General features: G+C 48.6%; 1 protein-coding gene across 1 annotated transcript in view; it reads left to right on the top strand.

The window, feature by feature from the left end:
• LOC109892110 (protein sprouty homolog 3-like) overlaps window positions 1-14,157 on the top strand; it is a 21,404-nt gene extending 7,247 nt beyond the window's left edge. Inside the window, exon 2 of the mRNA XM_020484527.2 lies at window positions 9,007-14,157. Within this exon, the coding sequence (XP_020340116.1) occupies window positions 9,090-10,241 (1,152 nt within the window). The 5' untranslated portion in view covers window positions 9,007-9,089 and the 3' untranslated portion in view covers window positions 10,242-14,157. The remainder of the gene's footprint in view (window positions 1-9,006) is intronic.
• The last annotated feature ends 3,667 nt before the right edge of the window (window positions 14,158-17,824 follow it).

Genomic DNA, 17,824 nt, shown 5'->3' with positions numbered 1-17,824 from the left:
GCTAGGGGAGGGACAGGGGTAAAGGAGGAGGGCTAGTGGAGACCCAGGGGTAGAGGAGGAGGGCTAGGGGAGGGCCAGGGTTATAGAAGGAGGAGGGCTAGGGGAGGGCAAGGGGTAAAGAGTGAGGAGGGCTGGGGGAGGTCCAGGGTTATAGAGGGAGGAAGGCTAGGGGAGGGCCAGAGGTATAGAGGGAGGAAGGCTAGGAGAGGGCCAGGGGTAGAGGAGGAGGAAGGCTAGGGGAGGGCCAGGGGTATAGAAGGAGGAAGGCTAGGGGAGGGCCAGGGGTATAGAGGGAGGAAGGCTAGGGGAGGGCCAGGGGTAGAGGAGGAGGGCTAGGGGAGGGCCAGGGGTAGAGGAGGAGGGCAGGGGAGGGCCAGGGGTAGAGGAGGAGGGATAGGGGAGGGCCAGGGGTATAGAAGAAGGAAGGCAAGGGGATGGCCAGGAGTATAGAAGGAGGAAGGCTAGGGGAGGGCCAGGGGTAGAGGAGGAGGGCTAGGGGAGGGCCAGGGGTATAGAAGGAGGAAGGCTAGGGGAGGACCAGGGGTATAGAGGGAGGAAGGCTAGGGGAGGGCCAGAGGTATAGAGGGAGGAAGGCTAGGAGAGGGCCAGGGGTAGAGGAGGAGGAAGGCTAGGGGAGGGCCAGGGGTATAGAAGGAGGAAGGCTAGGGGAGGGCCAGGGGTATAGAGGGAGGAAGGCTAGGGGAGGGCCAGGGGTAGAGGAGGAGGGCTAGGGGAAGGCCAGGGGTATAGAGGGAGGAGGGCTAGGGGAGGGCCAGGGGTAGAGGAAGAGGGCTAGGGGAGGGCCAGGGGTAAAGGAGGAGGGCTAGTGGAGACCCAGGGGTAGAGGAGGAGGGCTAGGGGAGGGCCAGGGTTATAGAAGGAGGAGGGCTAGGGGAGGGCCAGGGGTAGAGGAGGGCTAGGGTTATAGAGGGAGGAAGGCTTTACTCTTAGTAAAAAGGGTCTGTCTAAAACCTTAAAGGGTTATTTGGCTGTGTCCATAGAAGATAGCCTAACAGTTACAATGGGGCAAAAAAGTATTTAGTCAACCACCAATTGTGCAACCACTTAAAAAGATGAGAGATGCCTGTAATTTTCATCATAGGTACACTTCAACTATGACAGACAAAATGAAAAAGAAAAATCCAGAAAATCACATTGTAGAATTTTTTATGAATTTATTTGCAAATTATGGTGGAAAATAAGTATTTGGCCACCTACAAACAAGCAAGATTTCTGGCTCTCACAGACCTGTAACTTCTTCTTTAAGAGGCTCCTCTGTCCTCCACTCGTTACCTGTATTAATGGCACCTGTTTGAACTTGTTATCAGTATAAAAGACACCTGTCCACAACCTCAAACAGTCACACTCCAAACTCCACTATGGCCAAGACCAAAGAGCTGTCAAAGGACACCAGATACAAAATTGTAGACCTGCACCAGGCTGGGAAGACTGAATCTGCAATAGGTAAGCAGCTTGGTTTGAAGAAATCAACTGTGGGAGCAATTATTAGCAAATGGAAGACATACAAGACCACTGATAATCTCCCTCGATCTGGGGCTCCACGCAAGATCTCACCCCGTGGGGTCAAAATTATCACAAGAACGGTGAGCAAAAATCCCAGAACCACACGGGGGGACCTAGTGAATGACCTGCATAGAGCTGGGACCAAAATAACAAAGCCTACCAGCAGTAACACACTACGCCATCAGGGACTCAAATCCTGCAGTGCCAGACGTGTCCCTCGACCCGTCTGAAGTTTGCTAGAGAGCATTTGGATGATCCAGAAGCAGATTGGGAGAATGTCATATGGTCAGATGAAACCAAAATATAACTTTTTGGTAAAAACTCAACTCGTCGTGTTTGGAGTACAAAGAATGCTGAGTTGCATCCAAAGAACACCATACCTACTGTGAAGCATGGGGGTGGAAACATCAGGCTTTGGGGCTGTTTTTCTGCAAAGGGACCAGGACGACTGATCCGTGTACAGGAAAGAATGAATGGGGCCATGTATCGTATTTTGAGTGAAAACCTCCTTCCATCAGCAAGGGCATTGAAGATGAAACGTGGCTGGGTCTTTCAGCATGACAATGATCCCAAACACACCGCCCGGGCAACGAAGGAGTGACTTCGTAAGAAGCATTTCAAGGTCCTGGAGTGGCCTAGCCAGTCTCCAGATCTCAACCACATAGAAAATCTTTGGAGGGAGTTGAAAGTCTGTGTTGCCCAGGAACAGCCCCAAAACATCACTGCTCTAGAGGAGATCTGCATGGAGGAATGGGCCAAAATACCAGCAACAGTGTGTGAAAACCTTGTGAAGACTTACAGAAAACATTTAACCTCTGTCATTGCCAACAAAGGGTATTGAGATAAACTTTTGTTATTGACCAAATGCTTATTTTCCACCATAATTTGCAAATAAATGAATAAAAAATTCTACAATGTGATTTCTGGATTTTTTTTTCATTTTGTCTGTCATAGTTGAAGTGTATCTATGATGAAAATTACAGGCCTCTCTCATCTTTTTAAGTGGGAGAACTTGCACAATTGGTGGCCGACTAAATACTTTTTGCCCCACTGTAAGAGTGTTGGGCCAGTCACGGAAAGGTCGCTGGTTTGAATCCCTGAGCCGGTAAGGTGCAAAAATATGACGTGTGCACTTGAGCAAGACAGTTAACTCCCAACAACAACTGCTCCCCAGGCGCCAATGACGTAGATGTCCAGTAAAGCAGCCCCCCCCCACCTCTCTGATTCAGAGGGGTTGGGTTAAATGTGGAAGGATGACCAGTAAAGCAGCCCCCCCCCCACCTCTCTGATTCAGAGGGGTTGGGTTAAATGTGGAAGGATGACCAGTAAAGCAGCCCCCCCCCCCCCCCACCTCTCTGATTCAGAGGGGTTGGGTTAAATGTGGAAGGATGTTGAGTAAAGCAGCCCCCCCCCACCTCTCTGATTCAGAGGGGTTGGGTTAAATGTGGAAGGATGTTGAGTAAAGCAGCCCCCCCCCCCCCCACACCTCTCTGATTCAGAGGGGTTGGGTTAAATGTGGAAGGATGTTGAGTAAAGCAGCCCCCCCCCCACACCTCTCTGATTCAGAGGGGTTGGGTTAAATGTGGAAGGATGTTGAGTAAAGCAGCCCCCCCCCCCCACACCTCTCTGATTCAGAGGGGTTGGGTTAAATGTGGAAGGATGTTGAGTAAAGCAGCCCCCCCCCCCCCACACACCTCTCTGATTCAGAGGGGTTGGGTTAAATGTGGAAGGATGTCCAGTAAAGCAGCCCCCCCCCCAGAACTCACTCTGTAGAAAAGGTTCTACATGGAACCCAAAAGAGTTTTACCTGGAACCAAAAAGGGTTCTCCAATGTTTGTGTGTGTCTGTGTGGGGGTTTATATACAGTATTTGATATACAGTAAATGAACATTAGGCCATGACTGTCCTAATTTTCCAACACATCTGTCTCTGGCTTCCTCTTCATTTTTATTTCAACTCCCCCCTCCCCATCACCCTTTCTTTCTGTTTTGCACTCCAGTTGTGGGCTTGGATTTCATTCCCCTCCCTCTCTATCTCAGCTGAGCTAAGAGGAGCAGGGTCCTATGTAGTGATTGTTATGAATAATATTCACTGTGTAGCTCTCTCCTGCTGCAGATAGGATTACTGTGCCAGAGAGGGCAGCGTGCAGGGGAGCAGGAGAGAGAGACCCAGGCCAGAGCTGCAGGGCTCACTCACCGCTGATACCCCCCCAGCGCACTGCCCTGTCTTCAAGTTACCTCTGACGGCAGGCTAGCCCAGTAAACACCAGCCCTGAGCTCTCTCGCCTCCCCTCTATCTCCTCCCCTCTCTCCACTTCTCTCTTTCTCACTTGCTTTCTTTCTCACTATTTCTCTCTTCCATTTGTCCTCTCCCCCTCTCTTACCTTCATCCTCTTTCTCCCTCACTCTGTTGCCTTGCTCTCTCCTTCACTCTATCCTCTCTCTAATCTTCTCCTCTCAACTCTTTCAATCCCCTTGTCTTTTTTACTGTCCTTTGGCTCTCTCTCTCTCTCTCTCTCTCTCTCTCTCTCTCTCTCTCTCTCTCTCTCTCTCTCTCATTCTCTGTTCCCTCTCTCTCTATCGGTGTATTCCACGGCCCATGTATCAATGTGCCTCCTACCCAGAGCTGAAAAGCGCTCAGGTCTTGATTTCCTTCTCCCATTTTTTTTCTTTATCTGAGGCCCTAAAAGGTGTGTGAACGACAGAGTGAGGAGGAGGTGAAGGGATGAACAGATGAGTGGAAAAGCTGTTGCAATGGGTCCCGGTGGGTTTGCATCAAACACAGAGGATAAAAGCAGAAGCAGACACATAAAACAGACTTCCTAGAGCCAGGCAGATACAGCAGGGAGGAATAACTCAGAACAGCCGAGGAGAGGAGAGGAGACATGTCTTGGCTGGACATTGTATTGAAGAAACAGATCTGGTCTACCTGAAGGACCAGCAAACATGTATCTTTCCTCATGCTACTGTATCTATGCTTTCTCACCATGTGCTGACAACATGTGCCATATCCCCCAGCCCTGTACCCCCAGTCTTGTACCCCAGCCCTGTACCCCCAGTCTTGTACCTCAGCCCTGTACCCCCAGTCTTGTACCCCAGCCCTATACCCCCAGTCTTGTACCCCATCCAAGCCCTGTACCCCCAGTCTTGTACCTCAGCCCTGTAAACACAGTCTTGTACCTCAGCCCTGTACCCCCAGTCTTGTACCCCAACCCTGCCCCAGCACTGTAGATAATGGGGGATAGGAGTGGGGCAGGAGCAGCTGGTGGCTAGGTGTAGGGTGGGGTGGAAACCTGTGGGTAGGTAGAGGGGGAGAGGGGAGGATTCTGGGTAGTGGGAGTTGACTTCCCAAACATGGTTACCAAGGCAACAGCTCCCTCAAGGACAGACAGGGCTTCTGACCCCTTGAGTGGGGGAAAGAACAGCCAGTAATTCTAATGCTGCTGTAAATGCAACATGTAAACGTTGACTAAGTAGGAATGAGTCAACAGTATCCACTCTGCACATCTGTCATTCTTAGAAAGCATATCTGAGGACTATTTGCTTTCTAGATCTAGATAAGTTATTTTGTTGATTAATGTTGATTATTGTGCAATGAAGAAATCAATGTATGTTTATTCATACAGTACACCACAGAAATCAACAGACAGACAGCTCCTTAAGAGAAATCAGAGCAGATTAAGTTATGTATCCAAGAGGAAATAAAGCAGATTATCTGTTAGTTCATCAGGGCTCGTCAGTCTAGAGTTACAACAGGGATGCCCACCCTCCTCCGGGGCTACCCATCTGCAGGGTTTGGTTCCAGCCCTACTATAATACATCTGATGGTAGCCCATTAGCTCCTCAGGACCCTAAATAGCCCTAAAGTCAGGTGAACTAGAGCAGGGTTGGAGCAAAAGCCTGCACTCTATCCTCTGACCTGGTGTACGGGATCTGTGATGAGACCAAGAACAGTTTACATGGTTTTGCAGAGATGGACGACAGTCCTTCTCTGGCTCAGTGGTGAAGGGCTTGGCCACACATTTATACCCTAAGCCCTGCCCTGGCCGACTCTACAGGATGAGCTCATGGAAAAAGCCGAGCAGTAGGCTTTTCTTAACAATTAAATGGTCTGATAGCTGTGTAGTGGATGGTCTGATGGGTGTGTAGTGGATGGTCTGATGGGTGTGTAGTGGATGGTCTGATGGGTGTGTAGTGGATGGCCTGATGGGTGTGTAGTGGATGGTCTGATAGCTGTGTAGTGGATGGTCTGATGGGTGTGTAGTAGATGGTCTGATAGCTGTGTAGTGGATGGTCTGATGGGTGTGTAGTGGATGCTCTGATGGGTGTGTAGTGGATGGTCTGATAGCTGTGTAGTGGATGGTCTGATGGGTGTGTAGTGGATGCTCTGATGGGTGTGTAGTGGATGGTCTGATGGGTGTGTAGTGGATGGTCTGATATCTGTGTAGTGGATGGTCTGATATCTGTGTAGTGGATGGTCTGATATCTGTGTAGTGGATGGTCTGATATCTGTGTAGTGGATGGTCTGATATCTGTGTAGTGGATGGTCTGATATCTGTGTAGTGGATGGTCTGATATCTGTGTAGTGGATGGTCTGATATCTGTGTAGTGGATGGTCTGATATCTGTGTAGTGGATGGTCTGATATCTGTGTAGTGGATGGTCTGATATCTGTGTAGTGGATGGTCTGATATCTGTGTAGTGGATGGTCTGATATCTGTGTAGTGGATGGTCTGATATCTGTGTAGTGGATGGTCTGATATCTGTGTAGTGGATGGTCTGATATCTGTGTAGTGGATGGTCTGATATCTGTGTAGTGGATGGGTGCAACTCTATTTTATGTGATTACTCTCCAGGAACTCTCTTTCCTTCTCTGTCTAATTAAAAAATATATTTCTGACCTGGGATGCCTTATCTTCACTTTATGGCTGCGGACTGGGGCGGCAATGTGTGTGTGTTTGTGGGAGTGTGTAGATGTATGTGTGTGTGTGTGTAGCTCTGCACTTTTGTGTGCATCTGTCTCAGTCTCTGTAAATGTGTGTCTTTCTCAGTGTGTCAAAACGTGTGTATGTGTAATCTGTGTGTTTTTATAGTGTGTCTGTGTGAGGTTGGATGGTATCATACCTTTTGCGAGAGCATCCGCCTGCCTGCTCGCTGCCAGGAATTCTGCCGGCAGCTCCCCGGAAGGCTGCCGGCCGGGGGCAGACACTCTGCAAGCTCTAATTGCTGTTCCTGACTATGGATTTCCGTTCCTGGCTACGTCTGCTGTCCCTCTGTCCATCCCTCCATCCGTCCTTCCATTTGTCTGCCTGATGCTCCAATCTTTCTCCTCCATCTAATCTTCTCATTTGGCTGTCTGTTTAAAATGCTTCTCCATTTGGCCTGATTACCCCCCCTCTCTATCTCTATCCCCCTAACTCTCTATCTCCCTCTCTATCTCCCTCCCCCTCTCTCTCTCACTCTCTCTCTCTCTCTCTCTCTCTCTCTCCCTCACCCACTCATTCTCTCTGTCTCTGTCTCTGTCTCTGTCTCTGTCTCTGTCTCTGTCTCTGTCTCTGTCTCTGTCTCTGTCTCTGTCTCTGTCTCTGTCTCTGTCTCTGTCTCTGTCTCTGTCTCTGTCTCTCTCTCTCTCTCTCTGTCTATCTCTCTACAAGGTCTGGATGGCCTCTCACAGAGAAAGGAAGGGAACTATCCCCTTAGGCCATTTGGCAAGTGTGCGGCGAGAGGAGGAGAGGAGAAAAAGGCCCTAAAAACCAAGGCCAGATACAGCATATTAGGGTATTGAATTCCACACATAATAATAGCCTGTTGAACACATACCAGAAGATCCTGCTGAATCTGTTGTCCTTAGATGTAGTAGTTATAACAGATATTTCAGGGGTTATTTTTGAAGGTGCAACATCTTCACTAAAACTCACATACTGTAGGGAAAAACTTTATCAACGCAGAAATGTTCCCTACTACAGTATGTCACTGTAATGAAACAAGCGGACATGTTTGTGTGTCAGTTCCAGGATACTAATGTTTTCCATCTACATTCCAACATCCATGTTGTTCCTGTTTGTGGAGGATAAGGCTGAAACAAAACAAAAGGACCATGACAACCTAGGACCTCATCGACACCCCTAGCAACTAGAACACTGCAATGTTTTCCCACAATCCATTGCTGTTTGTCTGTGTGTCAACCTCTTCGGCCGGGCAGACGGGCGAATCTGATGCCAATCTTCTCCAGCAGCTGTGTGTGTGTGTGTGTGTGTGTGTGTGTCTGTGTGTGTGTGTGTGTGTGTGCGTGTGTGTGTGCGTACGCGCCAGAGAGCTGTGTAAGTGAACAGATGCTAAATTACAGGCCAGGCTAATGGCTTTGTCCATTTGGTCCTGGCTGGCTAATAATAGTTATACGCTCAGCACTGGAGAATCTCAATGGTCATGATGGTGTGGATAATCATTTGGATGTGGATACTGGGACTATTTATGTCCAGTTTATATAACTCCTTCACAGTGCTCAGGGCAGGTTCACCTGGTTTACCTGACTGCAGTATAGGTACATTGTATTGTATGTCCACCACCAAACAAGGGAGGGGAAATATTGAGGCTGGCTGTTAGAAAGTAGCTCATGTTGATCTCCAGCTTCCCAGATGTGTTGTGGGTGGTAAAGAGAAGGTAATAAAGAGTAATGAGCTGGTTCATGTGTTGTGGGTGGTAAAGAGAAGGTAATAAAGAGTAATGAGCTGGTTCATGTGTTGTGGGTGGTAACGAGAAGGTAATAAAGAGTAATGAGCTGGTTCATGTGTTGTGGGTGGTAAAGAGAAGGTTATAAAGAGTAATGAGCTGGTTCATGTGTTGTGGGTGGTAACGAGAAGGTAATAAAGAGTAATGAGCTGGTTCATGTGTTGTGGGTGGTAAAGAGAAGGTAATAAAGAGTAATGAGCTGGTTCATGTGTTGTGGGTGGTAACGAGAAGGTAATAAAGAGTAATGAGCTGGTTCATGTGTTGTGGGTGGTAAAGAGAAGGTTATAAAGAGTAATGAGCTGGTTCATGTGTTGTGGGTGGTAACGAGAAGGTAATAAAGAGTAATGAGCTGGTTCATGTGTTGTGGGTGGTAAAGAGAAGGTAATAAAGAGTAATGAGCTGGTTCCTGTGTTGTGGGTGGTAACGAGAAGGTAATAAAGAGTAATGAGCTGGTTCATGTGTTGTGGGTGGTAAAGAGAAGGTTATAAAGAGTAATGAGCTGGTTCATGTGTTGTGGGTGGTAAAGAGAAGGTTATAAAGAGTAATGAGTTGGTTCATGTGTTGTGGGTGGTAAAGAGAAGGTTATAAAGAGTAATGAGTTGGTTCATGTGTTGTGGGTGGTAAAGAGAAGGTTATAAAGAGTAATGAGCTGGTTCATGTGTTGTCTTTAAGGGGTAAAGAAGTCTATGTTTTTTTCATTTGTTGTGAGATAAAATGTAACAATGTTCTAAAATGCCCCTCTTCTTCTATTCCAGGTCTTTCTGATGTGCCGTGAGAGGTGCGAGCTCCCTGCCCCAGTCCCGACCCCCTCCCTGGTGCTCCTTCTCCCAGGACCAGGATGGACCCTCTCCCGGGTCATGGCCCTCCACCAGTCAGGATGGACGTTGATGGGCTGGACCTCCAGCAGGTGCCTGTCCTCTCCCTGGACCAGATCCGCTCCATCCGCGCCAACAACGACTACGTGGAGCGCCCCGTGACCCTGGACCATGCCTCCCAGTCCGGCTTCTTCTACGCCCACGATGACCGCTACCCCATCACCCACGGATACCCTCCTCAAGGTTACTCTCATGGTTACCCTCAGGGATACCCTCTCCCCCGGAGCCAGAGCCAGCAGCAACACGCCCACCTTGCCCATCTGAGTCGCTCCAGTACTACCAGTTCAGCCATGTCCCGGATCAGCGCTGCCTCCGACCAGAGACTCCTGGTGGGCCTGACACCCTCCCACTCTGGCCTGGCCTCGGTGGTGCGCTCCCAGCCTAAAGGAGAACTCAAGCCTGAGGCTTCTCTGGGTAAAGGCCTGGTGGAGGGAGAGGACCTGGGCTTGCACCTGTTTATCTGTGAGCTCTGTGGGAGGTGTAAGTGTCAGGAGTGCTGCGCTCCGCGAAGCCTGCCGTCCTGCTGGGCCTGTGGGCAGCGCTGCCTTTGCTCTGCTGAGAGTGCTGTGGAGTATGGCACCTGTCTGTGCTGCGTTAAGGGCCTGTTCTACCACTGCTCCACTCAGGATGACGAGGACAACTGTGCTGACCGGCCCTGCGCCTGCACATCCGCCCACGCCTGCACCCGCTGGGGCACCATGGGCCTTCTGGCGCTGTGCCTGCCCTGTCTCTGCTGCTACCCACCTGCCAGGCTGTGCCTCGCCCTGTGCCAGCGGGCCCACGACCGAGCCACCCGCCCCGGCTGCCGCTGCAGCAACACCAACACCGTGTGCCGCAAGATCTCCACCTCCAACCCCAACCCTGGACACTCCCCCTTCTGCAGCAACACCAACACCGTGTGCCGTAAGATCTCCACCTCCAACCCCAACCCTGGACACGCCCCCTTCTGCAGCAACACCAACACCGTGTGCCGTAAGATCTCCACCTCCAACCCCAACCCTGGACACACCCCCTTCTGCAGCAACACCAACACCGTGTGCCGTAAGATCTCCACCTCCAACCCCAACCCTGGACACGCCCCCTTCTGCAGCAAGTCCCTGGAGAAGCCTGTATGACAGGGCTGCAGCGGGAGACAGCCATCGCCTAGACAACGCAGTCTCAGTGACAACATTGCCATGACAACAAACACTGTTGCCATGACAACGCCATCACCCCCTCCATCCGTGACCTACCTACCGTGACCTTTCACCTTACGTACCTTCCATACTTCTCCTCCTGCCTGAGGAGAAATGACCAAAAGCTTTACTGTAGTTCACTGTAACTGTACTGTACTGTACATGTGGAGACTTGAGCCGAAACCTGAAAACCGCCTGGTGCTTTTTGCTGAACTGACTGCCAATCTTAACCCTACTGTGTTACTGTGTGGGCACACTGCCTCTACCTTCCTCTTACTTTGTGGGCCAGCATAGCGTACATACTGTGGCTCTGCTCGGTGGGATGGCCTGGGGTTCCTTACTGTGCTGTGTGATGGACTGGGGATCCTCACTGTGCTGTGTGATGGACTGGGGATCCTCACTGTGCTGTGTGATGGACTGGGGATCCTCACTGTGCTGTGTGATGGACTGGGGATCCTCACTGTGCTGTGTGATGGACTGGGGATCTTCACTGTGCTGTGTGATGGACTGGGGATCCTCACTGTGCTATGTGATGGACTGAGGTTCCTCACTGTGCTGTGTGATGGACTGGGGTTCCTCACTGTGCTGTGTGATGGACTGGGGTTCCTCACTGTGCTATGTGATGGACTGGGGTTCCTCACTGTGCTGTGTGATAGACTGGGGTTCCTCACTGTGCTATGTGATGGACTGAGGTTCCTCACTGTGCTGTGTGATGGACTGGGGTTCCTCACTGTGCTGTGTGATGGACTGGGGTTCCTCACTGTGCTGTGTGATGGACTGGGGTTCCTCACTGTGCTATGTGATGGACTGAGGTTCCTCACTGTGCTGTGTGATGGACTGGGGTTCCTCACTGTGCTGTGTGATGGACTGAGGTTCCTCACTGTGCTGTGTGATGGACTGGGGTTCCTCACTGTGCTATGTGATGGACTGAGGTTCCTCACTGTGCTGTGTGATGGACTGGGGTTCCTCACTGTGCTGTGTGATGGACTGGGGTTCCTCACTGTGCTGTGTGATGGACTGGGGTTCCTCACTGTGCTGTGTGATGGACTGGGGTTCCTCACTGTGCTGTGTGATGGACTGGGGTTCCTCACTGTGCTGTGTGATGGACTGGGGTTCCTCACTGTGCTGTGTGATGGACTGGGGTTTGCTCTGTTAGACTTGACCTATTTATTATTTATTGGACTTCCTCCTCAGTGAGGTAGAGAGAGAGACAGAGAGAGCGGACCATGTGTGACTCTGAGTACAGTGAGTAAGCTACTAGAACAAATCCCAACACAGCCATTAATAAAAGGAGTCTCTGGCAAATGTATATTCCAGGCATGAGATAGACAGAGACTGGGTGGTCTACAGGGAGTCTACAGGGTGTGCCTCCTTCCATCCCCTCCCTCCCTCCCTGTCGCTCTGAAGAGGCATCCTGGAGCCGACCAACTGAATGGACATACAAGTTGTGTCATTGAGCAGCCATGGCTGACATTTTGTGTGAGGCTGATGTAAAGACCCTTTCCTAATGGTGGAACAAAACTCTGAAATTGAAAAATGTATTACTGTTTGACACACCAAAAACGGACCATGATGCACCAGGTGAATCTAAAGTGATTAAGCACATTTGATATGGAAGGCACTATGAGATATAAAGGTGGATCGTCTGTAGTGTTCCCCAGCTGTCTGTCATATGAACAGGGGGGAGGGGGGGGGGCTCTGTTATGACCAGGTAGTGTGTGTAGGCATGTGTGTCTGTGTATACGTGTGTGTGTGCATGCACGCGCATGTTTGTGTATGTACACTAATGGTTACGTGTAAGTGTGTATGTGGGTCTGTGTATGTTGGTGTGTGTTCTTGCCTGTGTATGTACAGTATATGTATGTGTGTGTGTGTGTGTGTGTGGGTGGGTGCACATGTCCCCTTCCTGTTTGCTGTCAGCAGAAGCCTCCTATTTTATTTTTAGCACAGCTGCTTCAGAGGACCCAGAGTCTGGTCAGGTTTCTTCTCCACGGCAGGCTGACGCCAGCCTTCCCCGACCCCTCACCGCCTTCATCTCCCCCGCCTCACCCCTCCTTACCCGCTGCCTCTAGTCTACCCATCCCCCAGCCTCCCTCAGTAACCCTCCCCAAGCCTCCCCTGACCCATTCTTTCCTCCCCCTCCTCTATTCCCCCCTCCATCTGGACTGCTGCTGTCCACGTGCAGAGGGACCAAAGAGACAGAGCTTCTCCACAGTCGAAAATACAGAGGGACTTCACAGGAGTGAGGACAGGACGCCAGATAAGAAATATCACTTTCTTTACAGATCCGTCCTCCATCCTTACCACTTCGTCCACAACACGAGGCATTTTGCAACGACAGAGATTCCTCTGGCCAGTTTGATAAACCCCAGGCAGGCCCACCCACTGACCCCCTAGTCACATACCCACCCACTTAATGAACTAACAGGTTCCAGTCCTCCTCCTCTGAGTTGATCAGGAGGCAAATTAGCTTCTAATGGGTAAAGAGGGAGGGATGGAGGGAGGTGTGTGTGGAAGGTGAAACGGAGGAAAAGAGAGAGTGTGAGAGATCTGTGGAAGTGGAGGAAGGAGAAAAGGAAGGGACAGAGGAGATTGGGGACAGGGGGCTGGAGGTTAGGAAGACTGATGTTAACCTGTGGGAGTGAGGTCATAACAAAGCAACATGGGGAGGTGAAGAACAGGTGGGGAGGGATGGAGGGATAAAGGGATAGGGAGGGACTGAGTCTGGGAGGTCTGGTTGTCTTATGCACTGATATCCAAAACCGGGATGTGAAAAGTAACACGCCATGTCAAGTGTGTGTGTGTGTGTGTGTGTGTGTGTGTGTGTGTGTGTGTGTGTGTGTGTGTGTGTGTGTGTGTGTGTGTGTGTGTGTGTGTGTGTGTGTGTGTGTGTGTGCTTTACTGTATGTAATGTGTGTCTGTGCGTTTATTCACCTACACACATACACACTCATCCGAGTTGTTAAAGTTGCTTTGCTATATTTTTGTATGTACATACTGACTGTTATCCTATATCCTGTGTGTGTATGTACATACTGACTGTTATCCTATATCCTATGTGTGTATGGTTATTCCTTGTTTTGTTCCCTTTTATTACGATCACTGTTTCTATTATTATTTTCTATTATATTGAACATTTACTTTGAGTCACAGACTTGGTCAATACTTCTAACCGTTTTAGAGGTTTTTCACTGTGGAGGAGAAGGTCACTCACCATCAGCCAAACCTGTTATTTGTACCTCCACTTCACTATCTCCTCTGTGATTCATTTCACACGCACACGGTCAGACACACACAAATACACACTCACGCACACACTTCACGGCCACTGTGCAAGGCCCAGGTTAATGGTCTCTCCTCCACAGTCCAGCCCGTGTAGAGCTCTCCCAGGTGGTCAGATGTTGAGTGGAAGGGCTCAGTGTGTAGGTACTGTACTGTACAGTACATGCATTTCTAGAGAATAACAACTAACCCTCCAGGGTGCTGTATGCTGGCTACAGGTTAACCACTAAACTTCCCCATGTCGTATTAGTAAATATTGCTTTGGTACAATTGGCATCTTGTATGTTGTAAAAGAATTTAAGGAGAATATGTGGACACATAGAAATTTATCAAAATAAATATATTATATATTAAATATACATTTCACACATATTTCTTTTCCGTTGCTGATATTACAGATGCGTCACAGATATTTATTTAACGGTTGCGATGAGAGAAAAGTATTTATTTAACGGTGGATATGGCGAGGATAATGATGACTGTTGTTGGCTTTTTGGTTTGGTTTCTCTTGGAGGGGTGTGGCGGCTGCAGCCCTCATGGCTAAAGATAACCAATAAAAGGTGTTTCCAAACGGCCTGCATTTCGCTGCCTCTTCTTTGGTGTGTGTGTGCGTGTGTTGGTGCGTGTGTGTGTGTGTGTGTGTGTTAGATGCTCACACTGTGTTAACCCTTGTAGACTGTCAGGGTAGATGAACAGAGTAGTAATCATATCCATATCCTGTTAGTTCAAAATACTTGAGGCCTTTCCTCAACCGACCAATTTGCCATGCAGAAAAGGAGTGTGTGTGTGTGTGTGTGCGTGTGTGTGTTTGTGTGTGTGCTGTATGGACCAAACTGTATGGTCAAGGGGAGCAGGTCTGTGGTTCTTCACTCCCTCACGTCACTCTGTTGGCCCCATAAATAAGTCATCAAGGCCAGCTCACACTAATGGCTTCTTATAGGAGTGAATACTTGTGTGTGTGTGTGTTAGTATGCATGCACTTGAGAAAAACACTTCCTTTCTGCTCATCATGACAAATAGAAATGCATTAAAACAGACCTTAGTGTCTCCCACCTGCCTCCCTTCCCCTGGAGCCACTCACTCAAAAACTCACTCACTCACTCACTCACTCACTCACTCACTCACTCACTCACTCACTCACTCACTCACTCACTCACTCACTCACTCACTCACTCACTCACTCACTCATGCATATCATGAAACCAACATGCATATCACACACAATTACACCAAAGCACACAATAGACAATTCTCAAATAAGATCGGCGTCATGAAACGTGTACCTTCGTCTGATAACATCCTTCATTCTCTCCTATGGCTGTACTTCCACAACCTTATAGCCTACAACCTCAGACCAGCTTCCCCTGTGATCTGTCATCCTCTCCTCTTCTGCTCTGCCAGTAAGGAGACAAGCTCATGAGTGATGCTACTTCCATCCTTAACCTTTGACCTCTGTGTTAAAGGAGTAGGCGTTAGGGGTCAGGGGCGTTCTGCTCCCTGCCCGACCCCCTACCCCGGCTGCATTGTGCATCTTCTATGTGGCCCTTGTTGTTTCTATACAGGCACTGTCCTGGATGCCCAGGGAGTCAGTCTCAAAGCCACAGAGGAACAAAAGCACCTGTCTGTCAAATCACCATACAGCTGTCAGACACAAAGAATGCATTTCTGGAGCCCAAACAGAACATTCACTGCCTCTGTTTGCTTAGAAGACTCAACCAGTGTATGTGTGTGAGTGTGTGTGTTTGTGTGTGTGTGTGTGTGTGTGTGTGTGTGTGTGCGTGCGTGCGTGCGTGCGTGCGTGTGTGTGCAGTTAGCAGTTAGCAACTATCTAACAGGTTATTAGAGGAGAGCAGGCAGTTGACCATAGCTCAGCCTTATGTGTGTGTTGGAGAGAAACCCTGTCTGAACCTGGCATGTGGATGGAGCTTCTAGGATGGACATACACACTATCTGTATCGGTTGTGACAACACTTCTTTATGTATACAATATTGTTTATAATAAAATAAAAAATGTATACTATCCCTTTAATTGATGTCTGTTCATTCAGGCCTATTCACTTATTGTAAAGTATGTATTGAGTAAAAGTAGTCTATTATTGTTGTATCTTGTTGGTTTTGTGCATTTTTTACTCTCAGACCCGCTCAATTGCACCCTGGGTACAAATAATGTATAGGAAATTGAATTGAATGGAATAACCCTCTAGCTTCCATCCCTACCACCCGAGCCCTCCGATCCGCTGCTCGGGACCCCCAAGGCAGGCTCCTGAGCCAGGCGTCGTGGGCATGTGTGTGTGTCAGCTTCAGGGCTGCAGCCTGGAGCTGTTGACAGGTGGAGGTGTCGTGGAGGGGCAGGCACCATAGAGGACCCAGAGGGGGCAGAGAGGAGAGAGGGGGGAGGGGAGAAGAGTGGGAAGACACTTGGAAACAGTCCATTTTGGTAAGGCTACTCTCCTCCACTATAATAGTACTGCCAAGCAAGGAAACCATATCTTTCTCATTCACATCTTCAATCAGGATTGTTCTCATGGCCATGCCAGACCTTCTTCCCCTCAGTGTCCCTGAGAAGTGCTTCAGACATGGGAGTCATCCAGACACCAGAATCACTGGATCATTTTCTCAAATAGGCAATGAAATGGGGCTGAAGGATGGGCTGAAGGATGGGCCCCAGTATAATTGTTGTACTTTTTATTAGGATCCCCATTAGCTAATGCCGTAACGCTAGCTAATCTTACTGGGGTCCTACACCAATTAACATGACATTACAAACAGCCACAAATCAAGACTTCACAAACATTCAACAAGTAGATAATACAGACAATTAAAATACCTGACCGGAAAGTTAACATTCAGTTAACAAAGTTAACAGTTAATATTCAGTTGATGCTTTCTATTCCTTTCCAGTCATATGGTCTATTGCATATTTTTTTCTTGAAGGTGGATTTACTTTTTGCCTGAGAAATATGGATTGGTAAAAGAGTTCCATTCAGCTATGGCTCAACATAAAACTGCAGATTTAAGGCAATTTGTCCTTAGCTTGGCTTGTCTTAGCTGCCCTGAATTTGCCTGTCTGTTTGGTGGTTATGCATGTTGCTAGTATGTACTGGCGTGAAAAATACTGTGTTTAAAAAAAATATATGACTGGATAGTAATTGTTTTTCAATGTGAAGCCATGAGAGATTCTGATGCATTTGGATAATATTCATACGGATTTGGAGCTTTTTTGAAATGTATTTCTTTGCTGCAGATGACCATATAACTGGACTCTAAGTGTGATAGTGGCTAACCAGACCCTTCAACACAGCACCCCCATTAGCCTGGATATCATGGGAATCAGACAGGACAAGCTTTGCAGACTCTTCTCTGTGTGTGTGTGTGTGTGTGTTTTTGGGGGGAGGAAGAGACTTCTCTGCTGTGGCTGGCAGTTGGAGTGTGTGGAATGTGTGTCAGGGAGGGAGGGGGGGAGGGATGGAGGGAAGAAAGGAGGGAGAAAGGGAGGGGTGATTAAACTGCAGAGAGGTCGCTGCACATCTGCGGATCCCTCCCCCCTCTCTTGTGTGTGCGTGGAAGAGATGGGTGATTTTCTAAACTGTTCTCCCTCCCTCCAACTCTCCCTCCTCTGTTCTGTGCCAGTGCTGTGATTAGATCCACAGGAAATATTCTACAGCAGCTCAGATGTTTATCTTATTCATTTCATTCAGTACTTTCTGTAATCAGGAGACACAACCCCTGGAGAGGATTCAGCTTCCCTTTTACACGCTTCTCTCTCTCTCTCTCTCTCTCTCTCTCTCTCTCTCTCTCTCTCTCTCTCTCTCTATCTCTCTCTCTGTGTGTGTGTGTGTGTGTGTGTGTGTGTGTGTGTGTGTGTGTAGAATCACAGGGAGAATGTTTTTAGATAAATAACACAGACAGAACATAATAGATCATTGCAGCGAGGAGATTCCAGTGTAAAATCAGTGTAATGATCATTATTATAATGACTTGGATGAATAATTATGGTAATTCTCAGAACTTTGGTAGCTGATTTAATGGAAAGGAACGGAGGAGACAGGCTGTGTAGGAACAGAAAAGTCATATTGAGATGGAATGATGAGCAGAGTGAGAAAAGGTGTGGAAAGAAACAGATTTGTTTTAACTGGGATGCCAAATGATAGCATTTGAGAAACGGAAGAGAAGTAAATGTGTTTGTGGCAGAGAACTAAGAGGAGAGAGAGAGAGAGAGAAGAGACAGTGTGTGTGTGTGT

Source organism: Oncorhynchus kisutch, linkage group LG6, assembly GCF_002021735.2.
Source record: "Oncorhynchus kisutch isolate 150728-3 linkage group LG6, Okis_V2, whole genome shotgun sequence".
In the NCBI taxonomy this organism is placed as follows: Eukaryota; Metazoa; Chordata; class Actinopteri; order Salmoniformes; family Salmonidae; genus Oncorhynchus; species Oncorhynchus kisutch.
Note: the sequence above shows the minus strand (reverse complement) of the source record. Positions and strands in the feature narration are given on the sequence as shown.